Genomic DNA, 21,994 nt, shown 5'->3' with positions numbered 1-21,994 from the left:
TAGTACCTCTTAAATAGATACTAGTACCTATTAAATAGATACTAGTACTTATTCATTAGATACTAGTACTTATTCAATAGATACTAGTACTTATTCATTAGATACTAGTACTTATTCATTAGATACTAGTACCTATTAATTAGATACTAGTACTTATAAATTAGCTACTAGTACTTATTGAATAGATACTAGTAACTATTTATTAGATACTAGTATTTATTCCAAATGTTACTAGTAAGATTTTGGATTTTACTAGTAAGATTTTTAATTGAACTATCCAGTGGCCGCTCTGACTAGTCATAACATAAGACGAGTAAAAAAGCAGTTGTGACTAGTAAAATAAAAAATCTTACTAGTAACATTCGGAATAAATACTAGTATCTAATAAATGGGTACTAGTATCTAATGAATAAGTACTAGTAGCTAATGAATAAGTACTAGTATCTATTGAATAAGTACTAGTATCTAATGAATAAGTACTAGTATCTATTGAATAAGTACTAGTACCTAAAGAATAAGCACTAGTATCTAAAGAATAGGCACTAGTACCTAAAGAATAAGCACTAGTAGCTACTGAATAAGTACTAGTACTTAATGGAATAGATACTAGTATCTAAAAAATAAGTACTAGTAGCATGAAAATAGAGACTAGTCGGTTTAAATGATTAAATGTTAAAGCGGCTTGCCATACTGCTGTTGCATGAGTGCACTCTCAATGCTGGGTCGCACAAGGAAAGGAATTTGTTGTTAACCCCAGTGCCAAACAGATATGTGGATGATCCACTGTGGTGACCCCTATAACGGGAGAAGCCGGAAGAAAAATAGAGAGAGAAAAAGTGGATGGATTGTCGGAATACATTTATTTATTTTTTTATTAATAATTATAATGATAAAATAATGATGTACATAACAAAAGTAAATGTATAATTATTACTACAGTGGAAGAGGATAGTGACTGCTTTAGACTGACCACATAGTTTTAGGATATTTAGAACAAAGACCATGTTTGAATATTGATTAATTGAAATTAGTTTTGATATAAAGTATTAAGATATGCAGCAGAGTAATCAAAATGCAGGAACAGATGTTAATAGCCTACTAATAAAAGTTGCAGGCAAGATGTGTTAAATGAAATTAATATTTTTCATAGCTATTTAACAAACTGTACTGCATACAGAGTGACTGTAAGAAATGTCTGAATAAGCTTACATGGATTAAATAGATTAGTCATTTACAGATGTAAAAATAATAATAAACGTGAGGATAGTTGATTAAGAAACTTGGAGTTATTAGAACATTTCCTCTGATTTAAAAGGAATTTGATCCTTGCTATAAAAAACAAGGTTACAAATGAAATTGAAATTAACAATAAAAGTATGATTAAGATGAAGAAAAGCTTCATAAGTTAGAGATAACTAGGGAGGTATTAACAGGATTGAGGTTAATTTAATGATGAATTGAGAAAAGAAGATTGTCAACAAACAATGAGAGAACCTAGTGTGTTGTTGTCTGCCAGGAATGTAGGATGAGTTCTCCTCAAAGTAATAATGAATGACCCAGTGACTATCAGCGAGCACATGGATGCATAGGACTGTTTATGTAACAGGGTTGCTGTGGACTAAATGCGATGAATGTTTGAAAGACATTAACCAAAGTAATTTGCTGGTGTATATATGGTAGGCAATAGGCATAGAATTTGGGGCATGGACCTTTGGTGTATTAACCATTTAAGGCAAAAGTACGGAACAAAGGTGTACAAAGAAATCAGACTTGGAAACAGCTGAGTATTTCTAGCGTCGTAAATATGGTCATAATGTATTGAGATAAATACAAATGACGTAGAAAGCAAGTGGCTGCTGGTTTTGTCCCAGGAGACTTGGGAGAAAACTAGAGAGCCTAAAATCTTGCTTTGAAGAAGGAAATATTCCAACCAAAGTGAGAAATGGTTAATGGAAACGCTATTTACAATATAGCGTAAGAATGTATCACAATAAAAAATCTCCCAAAAAGGGGGAATGTGATTTAAAAAGAAAAAAAAAGAAAAGAAAAAAGTCCCAAATACATGATTGAAAGGCAGAGGTGATCCTGTGTGCCAGTGAACTTCTGGAAGGGGGAGAGCCTGCTAGCAGAGGTTCACTCAGCACGACCGGCTGGTCTTCAAGGAAATACTGAACAAGACCACCAGCAAAGCACCTCGATTGCCTGTGCCAAGAGAAAGAGCTGGCACAAGATTAACAAAACAGTAAAATATTAAAAGTTTTTAATGTGGGTAGAGTGATACTTTGGAATTTACTTATCAAAAACAATTAAAGTAAATAGTCCAAAAAGAGGAAGAATAATGCTGAAATATAGAAAAATCCTGCTAATATAAATCAATTGCTGTGGGTAAATGATAATTATTGATTGTTTAAATTATTATGGATGTAGCAGCAATTTGGAATTTTGTTGATTTTACTGTAGCCTAACTGTACAAGCGATTTAAGTGAACTAAAGCTTTTTGGGAGCAAAAGAAAGCAGGAAGTTGAACTATAAAGCTAATGTGGAAAATCTACAAGCATAAAATATAGAAAGTGGAAAAATATATTTAATAGTACATAAAGGAAGAACATTTGAATATTGCATTATGGAACTACTGAAATTATGGGATTCTCATATCTGCATAATCTTGCCTGATGAATCCACCGTATAAAGCACTAGAATATAGGTGAAGTAAATTAGGGTAAAAAATTGGAGAAAAACCCCCAATGATATTAGTATTACAAACGAAAAGAAAAAGATGGTTTAAAGTGAATGTCCTGATAGAAATATTTAATAGGAAGGTAAACGGAGATTATTCACTGTAAGGTGAATCTACCCTAAAGGAACATTACAGGAAATTAAGATTTTGACGATAAGAGAGAAAAGTATACATTTGGTTAGAACTGGAATATTTGGGGAAAATGGAAAGACATCTGTAAACACTGCAACAGTATAGTCAGTCTTAGCAACGTTTAAGAAGAACATTCATGGACAAATTAAATATGAATTGTGTAAGAATGTAATTTAGAAAATGGCATAGAAGCAAATCCTAAAAGTCTTAATACAGTTATGGAGACTTATTTGGTGATAATGAAACTAATATTTTGAAAACTATTAAATAATGTGAAGAATATTGAAGAATATTCTAGCATTGGCTAGAAGGAAAAATAACCAAGAGATAATGGTAATATAAGATAAAATACATGGAGGCTAATACCTCCTACTTGTAGTAAGAGTGAGAAATGAAAAATGATATAAAACATAGGTTATTTTTAAACATCATCCTAAATATCATGATAAAATTAAATTAAAATAGTATTTCTTTTTAGAGGGGAAAAAAATGTGTGCACGTACTTGGCAGCAGAAACGAAGAGTGATATTAAATCACGAATATGATAGCATATGGAGCATGTAGGCCAATAATATTTAATGAGAGTCACATATAGATTAGGATTATGGAAAATATTGCAGTATCTGTTATATTAAAGCATTCTAATATGCAGAAAGAAGACTAGAAAGACTAGAAAAATTGGGAGAGAAACTGGACAAGGATGGTCAATCAACTTGTAGAAGAGTTGAGAAAACAACTTAAAGTTAATTTAGTATGTTTCCATAACAAACAAAAAGAAATGAATAATTGAAAATTAGCTCATTATGAATAATAGGTGCTAGTAGACATATTGTAATGTTGACCTGATTGACACTCCTGGATGCAGGCTTATCATGGAAGTGTTTGAGAACAGCAAGAGAGCAGATGAGGACAAACAAGCTCTCATTATGATCCATGCAAGAGCACCAAATGGCCTTGACTGAATCTGGAACCCTTTCAAAGAAGGGGGTGGAAATAGCAGAAGAAGTCCTACAGTATATAGTTTGTATATGCCTCTTATTCAGTCAAATAGACTATACAACAAGATAGACTGTAATAGTAAGAAACAGCCGCTCTGCATCCACCAGCACTGAGACCTTAGCTGGGGTCAGTTAAACCTTTTGGGAAATCCTGGTAAATATTATTACTTTATTATTTTAATGATTTATAAAAAATAAATAAAATAAAAACCATAGAACTAAAAGGACTATTATTAAGTGGGTGTTTGATATTGTAAACACGAATGTACTTATGATAAAATGTAATAATTTTATGTCATCTATAATGCCAAGTATGGTTTTTAGTGACTGATAAATACATGTTGATTTAAGAAAACGAAATATATTATTGTAAATGAATAAAGAATAATTTAATTGTATTATGTGAAAATGTATTATACTATAGTAACAAACAAATTCGGGGTAGGAAAAGATTATACCTTTTAGATTTAATTAAGGAGACGTTTAGGGTGAGAACTCCTGATAAGATGATTTAATTATTGGCTTAATTTTTGAGGATTTAAAATGTGTGTGATGCCACCAAATACTGATGTAACAAAGTGTGAACCTTATTATAATGGGGATGTAAAGATAATTTATAGTAAGACATTACTGAGAATAATGTTGTTGTTTTTGCTTTTGAAATATTTTTAAATCTTTATGAATTAAAGAATTCATTGGCTTCAGTGGACTTTGAATGTATATAATATATTAAGGAAATTAAAATATATGCTATGCTAATTGAAGAAGAAACTCTTGTGACCGTGGGGCATGTTAAAAGATGAACTTGTAAATTTAATTTAAAATATAAGAGGTTTAAAGATGGACATTATTAACTTGAGAGATTGTTTATAAACGTTACAATGGGAACCATATGTATAACAAGGAACAAATTGATTTATTGACTTATATAATTTATGTTTGAATATATATAGTGTTCTCAGAAATTAAGGGAAACATTAGAAGGATTACTCTGGATACAAAGGTTTAATTACTGGATTGTTCTGATTATAGTAAATGTATGAAATGTAACCATAATTACAGTAACCAGATAAATAAGTGTAGGATGTGATATGTTTATGCAACAATTACTAAAAAAGGGTTTTGTTATATTTGATGGTACAATAATGATATCTGAGAATCTGTTAATGCTTAAGAAATGATTACTGGATTTAGTGTAAGATATTTGAATGAGAAAATGAGATGCTTGACAATATTTGACCCAGAGGTTTGGAACTGGATGTTTACAAGCAATAATAAAAAAGAAACCTTGTGCACTGTTTAAACATTGAAGTTTCAAGACTGGTTCAAACCTAGGGGGATGTTTAAACTAGTAGTTTGGGCAAGAAAACCCATCATACCCCAGATACTAACTTTGTGCCCTAAAGACCCTAGGAGATGTCAGCGGCTAACGTTTCCAAGGTACTTCACCTGGAAGCGCATCCCCTAGCTGGGCTAGGGGTGGAGCCGCGCCTCTAAGGGGAGACCGGGTGCTTGAAGTACTGGATTCTTTTTGATATCTAAATTGGCCTAATATATGATAAACAAGCAGAGCACAAAGTTTTACCCCTTGATAAATAAATAATTTTAATACAATTACAAAAGAATTATAATTGATTATTTCTGTTATGGGAACCAGAAAACAAAACTGGGTGAAATATTGCATGAACTGTAACAAACCAATCTATTTAAGAATGATGGACAAATGTCTATGTTATTGATAAAGTTTGATGAAGTGAACAAAGTTTGTGCTACAATTATGAGAAGGAAGGATAAAGAGTCAGGATAATTGCATGAAGGGGGTGTTGTATAATATCAAGAAAATGCAATTACCTGCCTCCTTATTTATTATAGATGCCTTTTTGTTACACATATTTAGCCAATGTATTGGATATAATGCGTTGCATTCAATGTTGTTATTTAATTTGTTTGTAAAAGATGGCTTATATTGTTTTGGCATAGATGTACAGTAAATGGTTATATGTGTGTATATGTGACTGTGCTAACCCATGTTGAGAGGAGCAGAAAAGTGCGATTATGTGTGTGCGCTAGACTCCTAGAACTTTAAATGAACTCAGCCATCTTAGCTGAGTTTACTGTAGTTCAAGGACATGAAGAGGTGGACCGCTTGCACCTGACTGGAGAAGGATCTGGGAAACTTTGGAGGAGTGTCAACCTAACGCTTGTTGTAAACAAGGAGTATAAAAGACTGATGAACGGACTGCCTCTTGGGATACTGATACGCCAGTGCCCCCGACGCCTAGAAGCCCAGAGCTGAGGACAAGAAACCCCAAGCAGAAGAGAAGAAGCCCAGAGCTTACTACACCTTTGTTTCAAAACATGACTATTGTATTTTATACTTAAACGATTAAGTTGTATTCGCCTTTTATATTTTTGTTTATTATAAAAAGAAAAGTAACCAATTAAAATAAATTTAATTGATTACAAAATCTGCCTACTGAGATTTATGATGCTGGAAGACTATTAATGAGAACATACCACAGAGGAGTCTTCTGACCAAATTGTAAGTACCTTTTGAATGCTTACGGTTTAGGTCAGATTTGACTTTCTTTACCTTACCTGAGAATAATAAATAAATAGGTAAAAGGTGTTAAGAGTAAAGTACACACCGTAAAACAATATATATATATATAGAGAGAGAGAGAGAGAGAGAGAGAGAGAGAGAGAGAGTGCTTTTTAATGTTAAATTCATCAATCTGGTGAAAATTATTTTAGTTACAGTGTCTGTCTACATTACTACTACATAATAATAGTTATAATATTAATCCCATGATAGTAATAGCCATATATTGTAAAACAAATGCACTGAAAAATAAAGGAAACTCTCATAATTAGTTATGTACTAATTTCTATACTTGAAAGAGTATATTTCTATACTTCACATTAAAGGTGTGATTGGGCTAGCCCAGTGTCAATCAAGAAAAGAACCAAATGGGCCGCTGATCTACGTGTTTCATGGGGTGTCAGAAAAAAAAAACTAACGCTGACTTTTTATTGACCAATGCATTACGCACTAACCAAGCGCCGCCAATTAAAGCAGCACTCAGTTACTGTGTCCAAATTCAGGGTCTACATCCTTCGGAGTACTCATTTGAAGGATGTTACGTCACAGCGCCGCGACGAAGGCTGTCCAAATTCGTAGGATCCTTCAAATGCGGCCCACAAATACGTCCTCATTTTCCCCGAATTGGAAGGATGGGTGTGGTGGATCCTTTCCCGTCCTACCTATCCCATAATTCTTTTCGGCAGAGCGTAATGGCGGACGAAGCGAGCGGTAGCGGAGTGGGAGAGGGAGAGGAGTATGCTTTTCGATGTAAGTTTTTTAAAAACTGGGTTAAAAAAAAAAAAAAAATGTTCAGTGGTTGTCTAGTTAGGCATTTTGTTTTAGCGTTAAGCATTTTTTTTACATTTGTACGTTTATATGTAAAAAAAACAACATTACTTTCATAAATTAGCTTCTTCCTTACTGCCTGTGTGAATATCCCCTTACACACAGCTAATTTGTTAGTGATTGAAGCTGTTTTTAACGCTTCTAGGGACGAAAGAGCAGACAGAAGTGTTTATGTCACGGTTGCTAGGCGACAGGATATGAGCAACGGGTAAGGGAGGGAACTGAAAGAAGGGTAGGCTGTCCAAATTCACAAACACCGACTTCCGGGTTTTGCGGTCGTCGGAGGACCCCTCCTCCTTCAACCGGGTAGGAAGGATCCTAAGGAGGATGCAGACCCTGAATTTGGACACAGCCAGTAGCTTCGGGACTTCTTCGCTGTATTCTCGCTTTTTGCTCGCAGGTTTCTCGCTAGAGCTCCCCCCACAGCTTCGGAATAGATATTTGACAACACTGTTGTAAAAACTCGTTGGTGATTCTCAGACACCAGAGGCTATAGATTAACGACATCAAAGCAGATGGGACGTTCTTTAAAACGTCTTCTTCATTCGGGTTCGGACAGCGTGAGGGAGCGCAATAATGACAGCATTTTAGCAGATTTCTTTTGGCCGTAAAGCAATTGTTTACATCGCGAGACCTGATATCACGCGAGACTTCCTGACGCAGCGGCCGGCGGCCCGCCGGCTCAAAGTTGCAAGTGCGGATTTTCCGCTCACGGGCACCAGGGGGGTGCGAAACGACCACCATTCAACCCGAAATAAGTAATATAACCATTCCAATGACTCCGAAGCTGTTCAGTTAAGGTAAAAAAAGTTACTTAGTTCACCTTTAATCAAAAAATACTTTGCCTCGAGAAAAGGACAGTAACAAGTTAAGACCTTCCGCGCTGGTCGGATGCCGGACTTTGGGCCGATTTAGCGTGAGCTTACAAATCACTTACAGTTCAATAAGCTCAATAACACAGCAGCAGAAAAAGGCTGAACATTTCAAATATAGGCGACTTTACATTGTGTTTCATGTGTGAGTCATATATGATCTTACCCCAGTGTCTCCAGTTTACAGTGAGGATCCTCCAGTACAGCAGAGAGCAGATGAACTGATTCTCCTAGTTTATTCCCAGACAGATCCAGATCTCTCAGGTGTGAGGGGTTTGATCTCAGAGCTGAAGCCAGAGCAGAACAACCTTCATCTGTGACTCCACAATCCCTCAACCTGTAGAGAACAATGACACACTCTTCACTCTCTCAGTTCAGATCAGATCAGTTTAACACAAGGGTCCGCAGCCGTACTGCAGGGGGTCCGTCAATTAATGCTTGAAAACATGGGTAAAAAACATCACAAAGTCAAATTTAAATATAAGCACTCTCAAACGAATGCAAGATCTTCCTCAAACAATCTTCATCTGTGACTCCACAATATTTCAACCTGTAGAGAACAATGACGCTGTGTAAACAGTGTGTAAAATGACCATTTTATTAAAGATTGCAATGTGTGATGTGATTTGAATGTAGTGACAAGCAATGCCTCTATATTCTACACTGCTTTATAAAGGATGCCGGTTCTCCATGAACTTCAGGAGAAACTGAGGGACAAATACCATGCAGTGCTGTAACTATGGAGTGATAAAGAGATAACATTAATAACACCTGAAGTGTAACTTTATCAATTAAATGTACTATATTTTAGTTCAATAATATTAATTTAATATTTTGAAGATATTTTTGTTTCTAAATATTTGTCCAATAATGATCCATTAATGGCCATTTAAAATTATATTTTTTTCTAATATGTTTATTACTTATATTACAATTAGATTTCATGCTTAGCATTTAGCATGCTAATATATGCTATTGCTAATTAATAGTTTCGTAGCAATCTAATACAATCTTATAACTCAGTCATGTGACAAATATAAGAAATTGAATGAATTAATCCAGTTAGGGAACCATATTAAAATCACTTTAAAACTTCTTCATCGGGTTACTTGGAAATGACTTGATTCCACGATGTTGACATTATGTGAACAAATTATCTTTGTTGAACTTAATTGGTTCATGTGGAGCTGATGTGCATGATTCAATCATTTAAATCCAACACACTTTTTCAGTGCATTGTTTTCTGTATTTTAAAACGAATTTTGGATTTACTGTAAATCCCTCTGGTCCTCTTCGTTTAGGGGTCACACTTGGCTCCTTCACAGTCAAAAGTGACCGAAGCCTTAAAATGAAGCCTTTTTTTTTTTTCAGGAAAACCAATGTAATATATTTTTGTTCAATAATATTTTTTTATTATTATTTCGAATTTAGAAAGGTTTCTATGGTACTATGCAATAATTATAAATAAAAAAATGTATGAGCATTTTGTTCCATTAGAATTCATATTTTTATTTGTATTATTATTATTATTTTTCAATAAATGCAACATGTCACATTAGTGCAGGCCTTTAAAATCCATTTTTTGAAGTGAGAAAAGCGTCATCCAGTGGCGTTAAAAAGTAAAAACTTGTGTAATGTCGTGTAACCGCCTGTAGGCTGTACTGTTGCTCCCTATATAAATACATAGAGAGGCTTTTTGATTCCCATTGTTTTTTTTAGACATGATTTCTCCATTTTATTCGTTTTTTTTTTATTTATTTGGATATATATTTAGACATTCTAAAAGACTATTTTTGTCAAGTTTTAGATAATTTTGTTACATAAGTATCAGGTTTTGCATTATGATTACAATCAAACAATAATGTTTGGTTAGAAAAGGAACACAATGCAAGCATTTTTGTTAATCAGTATTTGATCATTAAAAAAATCTAACAAAATAAGGGATGGATAGTGATAATTCAAAACACTTTATACAGACATTTTGCAATTAATTGGTATTTTATTCAGTTTAATTCTATAAATGGTAATAAAACTTCAGAAGGGAACAGCAATTATGATCCAACAGCAAAAACAATCAAATAACAACAGCAAACAATCATTATCAAACTGTAGGTTAAAAAACAGGAATAAAAATGTAATTATAATAATAAATATTATTTTAACTATGTACATACAAACTGTAATTATTTTATGTATTGTTGCATATGCAGCAGATATCAGGAACACCTATTAGGCTAAAATAAGACCAAACAATTATTATTTGTTTGTTTGTTTGTTTGTTTGTGTTTGTGTGTGTGTGTGTGTGTGAGAGAGTGAGTGAGAGAGAGAGAGAGAGAGATCTTTTGTATTTTTTAATTTATTGATTTTATTTCGCATATTCTCAAAGTTTGCTGTTGCAGTCTTACCAGTTAATTTCTTTGTGTGTGTGTGTGTGTGTGTGTGTGTGTGTGTGTGTGTGTGCGCGCATTTGAGCGAGAGTCTCTTTTGTATTTTTCTTCATTTATTGATTTTATTTTGCATATTATCAAAATTTGCTGTTGCAGTCTTACCAGATCATTTCTCTCTCTCTGTGTGTGTGTGAGTGTGTGTGTGAGTGTGTGTGTGTGAGTGTGTGTGCGAGTGTGTGTGCGTGTGTTTGAGCGAGAGTCTCTTTTGTATTTTCTTCATTTATTGATTTTATTACGCATATTCTCAAAATTTACTGTTGCAGTCTAACTAGTTCATTTCTCTCTGTATCTGTGTGTGTGTGTGTGTGTGTTTGTTAATTTACAGTATGCATATTCCATAACAACCCGGCCCTCTACAAGAGTTTTAAACATTCCAAGCAAATCAGCATCTTCTCCTTCATTCTTACATGTATGGGATTTTAAAATAGACAGCTTTGCCTGTCCCACAAGAAAATTACCAAGTGTACATTGTACCTTCCATTCTTTCTTATACTTCACACCAAAAATGAACATATTTTTTGTAAACATAAAACCAAGCTTAGTAAACATTTTATCCAACAATTCAAACAAAGGAATTAATCCTGAACAATCACAAAAAATGAAAAACAGTATCGAGAATATTGCAAAAAGGCATGCAGATAAAACCATCTCATTAAATTTTTATACAAAACTGTTAGTTGCCGCACAATGGAGTACTCTCCACTGGAGGTCCCCAGACCTCTTAGGAATGGGGGGCTTATACAAACACCTCCATGATGGAGTTATTTCCGAAGAAATTGATAGATGTTCTCTCCATTTAGTATCAACACATCTTTTCAATTGAGTATAAAACAAGGATTTCACACACATACAATATAATATCTTTTTGCCAACATTATGAAACAATACATCTTCAAATCTTTTCAATAAAGTATCATTTAAATCTTCATCCAAATCAAGACTTATATTAACTCGAAGATCTGGAAAAATCATAGGCCTTTCATCATTCTCAATAAAATTGTTTACATAGGTCAAGAAAGACTGAGGAAAAGATTTTTTAAGATCTCCAATTATCCCTTCAACACATCTTTCTGATCTAAGCCCAACTCTATTAGCTATAGATTTAGCCGTATACCATTGACCCTTTGAAAAATCAATTAAATCTTTTACAGTAGCTATTCCTGTGTTTAAAAACTTGTCAATTACTGAAGTCAGAATGGAAGAATTCCTTTTAAAGAGAGGATTAAAAAACAATGGTTCTAAAACACCATAATGTTTATCATCATCTCTCAATTTTTTAAACATTTGCCAGGCCTTTAATACAGTTACATAAAAGTTAGAAGAAGAAACACTTACTCTTGGATTTGGATTTTGGACAGATTTTTCAATTAGGAATAACTGCTTAGCTAATCCAACTCCCCCAATACTTTGTAAAACAGACAAACCTAATGCAATCCAGGGTATCTTATCTGAACAATATAATAGCCTTTGTAATGTTTGAAACCTCATTGTCTTAACTCTCGCCTCCAGATTTATAAGTCCTTGACCACCTTCTACAACTGGGAGATACAAAACTCCAGGAGGAAGCCAATGATAACCATCCCAAAAGAATTTAACAAAGACTTTTTGAATACCAGTCAATAACTCTTCAGGGGGATTCAACACTGTAAATCTGTGCCACAACATTGAGGCTGCCAGATTATTAACGATTAAACATCTCCCTCTGAAAGATAACCTCGGGAGAATCCATCTCCACTTCTGTAGTTTCCCCACAATTTTATCAACTAATCCTTCCCAATCATTTTTCATATATTAGTATCAGATCCTAAATATACCCCAAGAACTTTAAAACCATCTTTGATCCATTCACATTGTTGTGGGATTTGAGGAGGATCTATATCCCTCCACTCGCCTAACAGAAGGGATGTACATTTATCCCAATTGATTCTAGCAGATGTAGCTTTTTGAAAAGTTTTCAAACTAGAAGTCAAAGCAGCCATATCATCAATGTTCCTTATGAAAACAGTTATATCATCAGCATAAGCTGTGAGTTTTACAGGTGGGATCTCTGGAAAACCAGGAATACAGAATCCATATAGTCGTTTCCTCAAATGTGACAACAAAGGCTCAATAGAAATTGAATATAGAAGTCCTGAAAGAGGGCATCCTTGTCGTATACCTCTTGTTACTGCAAAAGGTCTAGTTAGACAACCATTAATCTTAAGCATACTAGATGTTTCACTGTAAAGCAGTTTAATACAAGAGACAAATTGTGGTCCAAAGCCAAAGGCCTTCAGAGTCTTTAGTAAATAAAAGTGATCCACTCTGTCAAAAGCTTTTTCTTGATCTAAAGATAAGAGTCCAATATCAATTTGATGTTTTTTAGCAACTGCAATAATGTCTCTTAGCAAAAACAAGTTGTCGAAAATTGTCCGCTCAGGGATACAGTATGACTGATCTTCATGAATTATAGTTGCCATACATTTCTTCAACTTATTAGTTATAGCTTTTGACAGTATCTTAAAATCAGTACACAGCAACGACACAGGGCGCCAATTCTACAAAAGTCCAAGATCTCCTTTCTTAGGGATTAATGTCAACACTGCCCTCCGACAGCTTAGGGGTAAAACACCTTGATTAAAGGACTCCAAAAAAACATCATACAAATCATGTCCAATCACATTCCAAAAGCTTTTAAAAAACTCAGCAGAGAGATCATCCACACCAGAAGATTTGCCACTGTTCAGCCCTTGCACAGCACTTGAAAGCTCATCAAAAGTCAAGAATTCTTCCAATTCCATCTTTTCTTCTTTAGACAACTGTGGAGAAGAAGTTCTTCAACTGCTACTTCATCACAAAATTCGGACTGATAAAGTTTTTCATAAAAAGAAATAGCAGAAACTATCATTTCTCGTTGATTGGTTATTTCTTTGCCATTAGGAAGTTTCAGTTTGTGAAAAAATTTCTGCTCTTTAGATTTTTTTCTCCAGTCCGAAAAAAAAAAGCAGTTGGAGCATCCATTTCATTGCACTTCACATATCTTGTTCTGACAAGTGTCTCCTTCTCCTGCTCTTCCAATAAATCCTTCAAAAGGCCTTTGTTCTCTTTAATGATATCACCTCCTCCCTGATTGCGGAGGCTTTGTTGAAGAATTTCTTGCTCTATCATCTTCATCTTCACTTTCAAGTTCTCAGTATTATTTGCTGTGTATTGTTGACAAAAAACCTTTATCTGGACTTTTCCCAGATCCCACCATTGACTAAGAGATGAATAACTACCTCTCTCTTCTCTCCAAGACTTCCACAAAAGACCAAAAGAGTGCACAAAGATGTGATCTTGAAGTAATGTATTATTAAAGTGCCACTGTGACTTATAGGATTTAGGTGACAAGACAGATATAGACATAGAGATATAATGATGATCTGATATAGATGTAGGGGAAATACGATTACTAAAAAATCTTCCTTTATTGCATTCCTCAATATAAAAACGATCCAATCTGGCAGCAGAAACCTTATTTGAATTAATTTTCAGCCAAGTATATTGTTTAACTTGAGGATAAACATCCCTCCACAAATCTACAAGACTATGTCTATTAATTAAAGATTTAAGAACATCAGGTTTTTCCTGGCTGAAAATGAGGCGGAGGTAGCAAAATCCGATAGCTCGGTTCCTCTAGGGGGGTCCGGGGGCATGCCCCCCCGTAAGAACATTTTGTACATTTCAAAGATAAATGCATTAATCTGGTGCATCTTTTTATGTATAATGACCACTAGAAGGTGAAAAAAAAAAAAACTTTTTACAAGCATGTATTTATTTATTTTTAGGCATTTTAATAATCAGATAATTTGATTTTATTTACAGTTCATAGGGGGCCATGAAATTACAAAACAGTACTAGTAAATTACGTGACTGCTACTTGTGATAGCTTATTTTATAAAAACGGCAGAAGAATTTTGGCTATTGCCTAAGTCAGGCTGGCTCTATGGATATATTTTAAGTAACCTAACTAGTTTGAGAGCCGAAGCTTAAGAAAAACAGTATCGGTACCTGGCTGTGACAAGTGAAGGCACTTCGATGCTGCAGAGAAGGTGCTTCTTGACTTTCGTGCGTCTGTGGAGGTTGTGATAACTGACAGGTGATGTTGAAAAGGGGGAGGGGCAGCGGCTCGTGCGCTTTCGCAGAAATTTACCTTGCTCCGTTTGAGACAAGCACGTTTTGGTGCTTAAAGCCCTGCATTTCAGCCCGAGCCCGACGTGCCAATATTATTATTATTGACTTATTTATGCCCCTAGGGCCGGGCTTCGGGCCAATTCTCACGTCATAATTCACATGCGGCCGGGCCTCAGGCTTTTTTGGGGTTATCCTTCTTTTTATATTTTTAGACATTAATTTAAAAAATATGAGAAGCTGACGACGACGATAGAAAAACAAACATAGAAAGACATTTCATAACCTCATAACTTTCATAATCTTATAATTACACAGTGACATATGACTGACATGACAGTCTCATGCACGCACACACACACACACACACACACACGCACTAGTGCTGGGGTAAACGATTATTAATTAAACGATTAGTCGGGCGATTATTTTATCGATTAGTCGACTAATCTAACGACTAATTGGAATTATTTATCCTGTCTGTTATTCGCATATCTCTGTCGAGCCGTTACTCCGATGGATTTCAAACTCGACAGCTGTCTGGGCACGAGTAAGTGCAGTGCCAAGTTTGACGTTGTTTGGATGAGAAATGCAAAAGATATGTTAAATATATTGGTAAAAGAAGCACTTAGAAGGTTGTGGTTTAAAAATAAACATTCTGACATAAACACACTGTCAGCTACAATGTTTACTTCTGAATAATATAGTATAAATGTGATAAATCCTTTTTTTTTTCATGCAATTAATCCATTGAATCAATATAAAAGTTAATTTTCACATTGAAACTGTTGAAAATACACAACAAAGTAAGTTGATCCACATATGACAGCCTCTGAACTCGGTCAATACTAATCTGGACTAAACATAGGCTACATTCAATCAGCCATCGCTAGAAATACCTTCTGAACGACGGCGACCTTCTTTTTTGACGGCGATCAGCTGTAAAATGGCTTAGGTCCTGCTCGGTTTTCGTTGACTTTGAGTACAAGAATTGAAAGTTTTTTAAAAGATCCCCTGGGGTTAACGTGTCAGCATTCGACAGAAGTTTGACGCTGTCGTGTGAGAACAAGCATCAGTCGGCATTTCTCTTCCTCCCGCGTGCCTCATCTTCTTAATCTCCTCACGTAAATGATTAGATTTCGATGGCTTACGTTTCTTCCCTACGGCAGAATCCACCACAGGTTCATCAATGTATTATTTTTTTTGTTTGTTTGTTGATCAAAAAGTGCAAAGTAGATAAGGAAAACTAGGATGCCGGGTGTCAGAGCGCCACCGTTACTGTTTACAATGCGTGGAATGGTGCGCTGTGATTGGTTGAGCGGATTTGTGGCATTCTGCAGAGAAAGGAGACGTGTGTGTGTGGCGAGCTGTACCTCCGGGAATGGTGCAAAAAAATAAATAGATAATAAATAAAGAAGCGTCGACGCAAAAAATATGACGTCGACGTAATTTTGGCGTCGACGCGTCGATGTCATCGACGCACCGCTACAGCTCTAATACGCACACACGCACACACACACACACACACACGCGCACACACACGCACACACATACGCACGCACGCACAGAAGGTTTCCCATCAGCGCGACCCACGATTCACCTCATGTGCAAATAATGGAGAATATTAAGAGAAAAAATCACAGATGGCCAACTTAAAACGCAGCGGGAAGAGTGATAGAAGAGAGGAGGACTGGGTTAAAACCTTAGGCTACACTGTGGATGCTATTCTTTTTCTCCACGATGCTCTGTAAAAGACTGCTCTAACTTTTCGTTTCATTGGACTTTATTTTCGTTTAACTGTTGGAAACTACTGGAAAAAAGAATGGCCATGTTCTGTCATGCATTTTTGAGGTAAGATAACCTGCAAGTTTATTTAATTTAATTGGTTTAGATAGGCTATTGCTCCTTTCGTTTGCGAGCGCTGGTTCGAGCAGCCTGAGCCTGCCTCAGTATTTCAAAAAAAGTTGTTTTACTCACTGTGGTTTAATAAATAATCATTTGTTAAATTAACTGTCTGTGTGATATGCTTGAAGTGTTTTATAGCCTATCTATGGATTGTAGCCAAGTAAAGTAGCCTATTAGCGTTGATTTGAGAGGCTAAATTGATCAAACATGTTGTAGGCTATACTCGCTGTCGGTTCGGCTTCATTTTAAAAAAAAAAGCTCCAAAACATTTGTCTAAATTAACATGATAAAGAAATGAAAAGAAACATAACTAACAAAACTGACCTATTTTAATGGCTGCAAATAGGGCAGGCTGCCGCTGTGTAATAATAATAATAAAAAAAACGGACTCGGGCTGATAATTCTGATGAGCTGTCGGACTTGTGCTTGAGCGTTTTTTAAGTTGTAAATACTTAAAGTCACTCTCTTTCGTACATCCCTACATCCATTTATATTTAAGGATCTGATATTAAAGGATACCATCAGGATGAAAAAAGAGAAAATGAATAAATGCCAATATAGATGTAATTTCCAATACATAATAGGCTACCTCTTTAAGGACTTTTCTTTACTCTTTTTCTGACAGCACTTACAAACTTTTTTAAACGATAACGCTTAGGCTGATCTAATTCCTCAAGTGTTGCTTTCTTCATAGCCATAGCAGAGGAATCAATAAAAAGCTTCAAATCAGGAAAATACGTTTCAATCTTTGGTTTTCTCTGTTTTTTTGTAGCATTCAAGAATTCATCCAGCTGTTCCAAACTATAATACCAGATCCTCTTTAATCGCCCAACAGTACTTTCCTGAGAATTGAATTCATCCAATTCATCAGTGATTAAGTCTGAACACTCACTATCCGGATCACTGTCAACATCCTGTGATATTGGTTCAGCATCATTTTGGGACATATCCCTATTTGATGCCTGCACCTCATCCAAGACATCCCTCACTTTAGACCCATCTTGTTCTCCAGATTGTTCTACCTCCTCCACAATCTCTACAGGGTCATTCATTCCACTCTGTCTAGCATCAGGAATGATCGCATCCGTTTCTGTAATCTCAATATTGCCACCCTGAGGCAACTGTTCTCTCATTTCAGTAGACGCGTCAATTTCCGCATTCAAATCAACTGCAGCGCTTTCTATAGTCGGTTTAACCAACTCGTTATTCTCCAAAACAATTGAATCTTGCACTGAACCATTCTTTGCGCTTTGAGCCTCTTTCACAACAGGACAACCTGTTTTAATATGGCCGTATTTTCCGCAAACAAAGCATTTCATAGTCTCAGTAGTGATAAATATTGTATAGTCCTTACCAAACACTGTCAATTTAACAGACACATCAAGCATTTCAAATTCAGCGCTTAATATCATCAGAGCCTGACGTCTGAAAGACATGACATGTTTCAACTCTGGATTTTTCAGTCCTAGAGGCATCATTCTAATCTGCCCAACCAATTTTCCATAACGAGCTAAGATAGACTCGAGCGCTTTATCAGAAATAAACGGAGGTACGTTTGACAACATCACTCTTTTAGAAAGACTAGACAAAGGTAAAATTGGAACAAATACATCCTGAACAGTTAAACCACACTCCACCAATTGACTAACCATTTCGATTTCCTTCAGAAAAACGACAATTGCTTTATTCATTCTTGAAGCGGACATTATGTTTTGTGCACCTATTTCTCGACCAATAGCGACCAAAACACTCTCAATAGACACAGACTCATCTGACGGCATGCACTTGCACGCGTGCCGAGCAGACAAACAGGAAAATCCATCGGAATTTGAGCCCATCTTTATCAGATAAACTGACAAAAATAGCCACTATAACACCTTCTCCTCTAACTTACAGCAATATTCAAAATAAATAAATAAACTCAGAAAGGAAAAGTTCAACTCACTCAGCAACTCCACACACTCCTTGCTCACGCGCTCCCCACAAACACGCCGCACATGCGCACAGAGAGAGAGAGAGAGAGAGAGAGAGAGAGAGAGAGAGAGAGAGAGAGAGAGAGAGAGAGAGAGAGAGGGGGGGGGTGTCTTATTTGCGTCACTCCTTCATTGCTGTGCATGATTTGTAGTTTGTACCACCAAAAGTTTCTCTGAGTTTTCGTATTTCCCATTCATTTCCCGTCGGTCATTTTTGAAGGAACCAAGTGTGACACTTTTTTTTTTACGACCCTTTACCATATCCGAATCATGTCTATGATTATTTTGTGTGTGTTCACAAAGCTAATACAACAAACGTCACCAAGTGTCATCCCATTCAGATGAAGCAAGATGAATCATTTTTAAACCGAAGAGGATCAGAGAATGTCAACATTGAAAAGTGGAAGATTAATCAATTTATTAAAGAAATGTTAATTATTAGAAACCTTTTTGTCCCTGATATTATTTTTTTTTTTTATTTCTATTTCTTTTTCCTTTTTTTATATTGTGCTCTGTTCTTTAGGACATTTATTATAGTTTTGTTTTGCCTTATTGTAATGGTATTTACTGCAATAAAAAACTTTGACTTTACTTCCGCATTCCTCGATTCCTATGGAAGTCTGTGGGTGTTGTAACTCTGTCAGTTCAAAAACACTGTTGTTTTAATATAACATTTATACTTTGTGTATTTGTGTAATGTTTTGTCTTGTTTGTGATGTGGAGTAATTATATATATATACTATATAGTACTGTGCAAAAGTCTTAGGCATGTTAATCATTTTTCTGTTTCTTCATGTAATCACAGACGGACTCGAAGATGGTGAGATCAGATCATACCGGCTGTTGTCAGATTCCTTGTGCATACACAAATCTCACTGGATTATTACAATTAATGGCAAAAAGAATGTTTGGAAATCTAAACTGATATTTCCTACTGACACATTACAGCAAAATATATAAATAACTGACTTAAAACCATCTTTTTTTGGGGGGGGGGGGGGGGGTATTAACATGCCTAAGACTTTTGCACAGTACTGTATATACTGGGGAGAACATTTATGTTTTAGGATTAGCATGTTTAATCAAGCATTGGCTCACCTGTGATGTTCACTGATTTAACTGAATATTTATTTAATGTGCATTTGGACTGAAGTAAGAATCACTTGTAATTTATTGTTTAACTGAGTGTCTATGAATCACACATAAAATACTGGTTTTGGTTTTCCTGGTCAAACTATAATTGTACAGAAAATGAGCTCTCAATAAAATGTATTCAATTGTCTCTCATTTGTGTTGTGTGGATGTGTAATTGTTTGGTTGGACTCCTTCTTCAGACCCGAAAACAAGCTAGAGTTTAACAAGCAAAGTTGGTGATCACTGAGTAAAAAAGTTAAAAACTATTAAATAACTAATACATAATATATTTACCAAGGACAAAATATGTGTTTATCAGAGAGTTCATCTTACCCCAGTTTCTCCAGTTTACAGTGAGGATCCTCCAGTACAGCAGAGAGCAGATGAACTGATTCTCCTAGTTTATTCCCAGACAGATCCAGATCTCTCAGGTGTGAGGGGTTTGATCTCAGAGCTGAAGCCAGAGCAGAACAACCTTCATCTGTGACTCCACAACCACTCAACCTGTAGAGAACAATGACACACTCTTCACTCTCTCAGTTCAGATCAGATCAGTTTAACACAAGGGTCCGCAGCCGTACTGCAGGGGGTCCGTCAATTAATGCTTGATCACAAATCATTTGTTAAATTAAAAAAATAGTAAAAAACATCACAAAGTCAAATTTAAATATAAGCACTCTCAAGCGAATGCAAGATCATCCTCAGTTGATTCTGTAATAATATCATACTGGCAAACTCTCAAGTGTGTTTTTGTGTTTGAGCTCTGGAGAACGTCAAATGTTTTTACAGCGGTGAGAAATGTAGCCAATCACAGTCATGTTTGTTGGTCTATTGAACGCAGCCAATCAGAGGTGTTTCATTTTGTCAGAATCCACTCACCGAGATATAAAGGCCCTGTCCTAAATGGCACACCTCACTTTCAGTCTTGTAGACTTACAATGGCTTCTGCGTGCCCATTAAGTCCATAGGGTGTCCCATTTAGTAGTTTTAGGTTTCAGAAGGGTACTCACGAGCGCCCCTCTGCGGTCGATATGTGCTCTAAATGCGCACTGAAGCGAGCTCCACAGCTGACTTGTTCACGACAGTCAAAGCGGCGTTACGTCAGGAAAGTGCGGACTCAGAGGAAGACCGCGAGTGTTTAGGGTGCCATTTGTGACAGGGCCAAACTCACAATTGCGTGACATAAATAGCAATTGCAAGAAAAAGTCCGAATTGCGAGTTTATACCTTGCAATTCTGAGGGGAAAAACAGTCAGAATTGTGAGATAAAAAGTCACTGTTTAACATGTTCAAACAAATAATGTAGCAAAATGATCATTCAAATGTTATTTTTCTTAATTGCATTTACACCCACAGTTAAGACACTTGCGATTGCATTTTCATTAAATGTCCCGCAATGAATGAAGCAAAATTCAATGTGCAAATTGAAAATGCATTCCGCCGTCAATCACTGCGTGAAGTTGGCCCCGCCCCCTCCCTCCCTGTCAATGACTGTGTGAAGTTGGCCCCGCCCCCTCCCTGTCAATCACTGTGTGAAGTTGGCCCCGCCCCCTCCCTCCCTCCCTGTCAATCACTGTGTGAAGAGAGAGAGATTTATTTATCCTTTCGGAAATTTGTTCTACACCATCCAGCATCGGTTTCCAACAGGGGGGTCGCGGCCCACAAGGGGGCCTCACCGAGCTCTGTGGGGGGTCGCGTCATATTTTGAAAAGTTTTGAGCAATTTGCATTAAATAAAAGTCCTTAACTTTTTTTCTGTTCAAAATTTATATAATGAGCGAGTTCATCATGAATGCATTTTGCAGTGTTTTTGTCTTATCCTGAATCACTATGGTACACCTATAATAAGTGATTACATAGGGACTATTTTACCCTGGTTCGGATCGCTGCCGCTGCGGAGTAGCCCAGTACCTGCGTGACTCGTCATAGACGCACACAGAGAGAGAAGTAGTTCCGGCTACAATGTTCTTCCGAAAGACGCATTATTCTGTTAATAAACAAGTTTATTATCACTCGCTATAGCGCCAAAAGCCTCAAAAATAAAGCCTCACATTGATAAAGCCTCACAAATAACATGCAAGTATTGAGGCCCCAGACAGAAGTCATTTAGTAATAGCCTATATTCATTCTTTTTTTACCTACACACAAGTGTGAATACTGATATTTTTATTGCATTTAAAATAGGGCAAATTTATAGGCTACTCCTAGGCTTACATTTT

The 21,994-nt window shown here is 35.9% G+C and overlaps 1 protein-coding gene across 1 annotated transcript in view; it reads right to left on the bottom strand.

Annotated features, from left to right (window-relative positions):
- LOC309491484 (ribonuclease inhibitor-like) overlaps window positions 1-21,994 on the bottom strand; it is a gene marked incomplete at both ends in the record, with an annotated part of 53,531 nt that overhangs the window by 20,694 nt on the left and 10,843 nt on the right. Inside the window, 2 exons of the mRNA XM_082190538.1 lie at window positions 8,336-8,506; window positions 20,111-20,281. Of these exons, the coding sequence (XP_082046664.1) occupies window positions 8,336-8,506; window positions 20,111-20,281 (342 nt within the window). The remainder of the gene's footprint in view (window positions 1-8,335; window positions 8,507-20,110; window positions 20,282-21,994) is intronic.

Source organism: Leuciscus leuciscus (assembly GCF_965113295.1).
Source record: "Leuciscus leuciscus genome assembly, contig: HAP1_SCAFFOLD_279, whole genome shotgun sequence".
NCBI lineage: Eukaryota > Metazoa > Chordata > Actinopteri > Cypriniformes > Leuciscidae > Leuciscus > Leuciscus leuciscus.
This window is presented reverse-complemented; position numbering and strand designations above follow the sequence as displayed.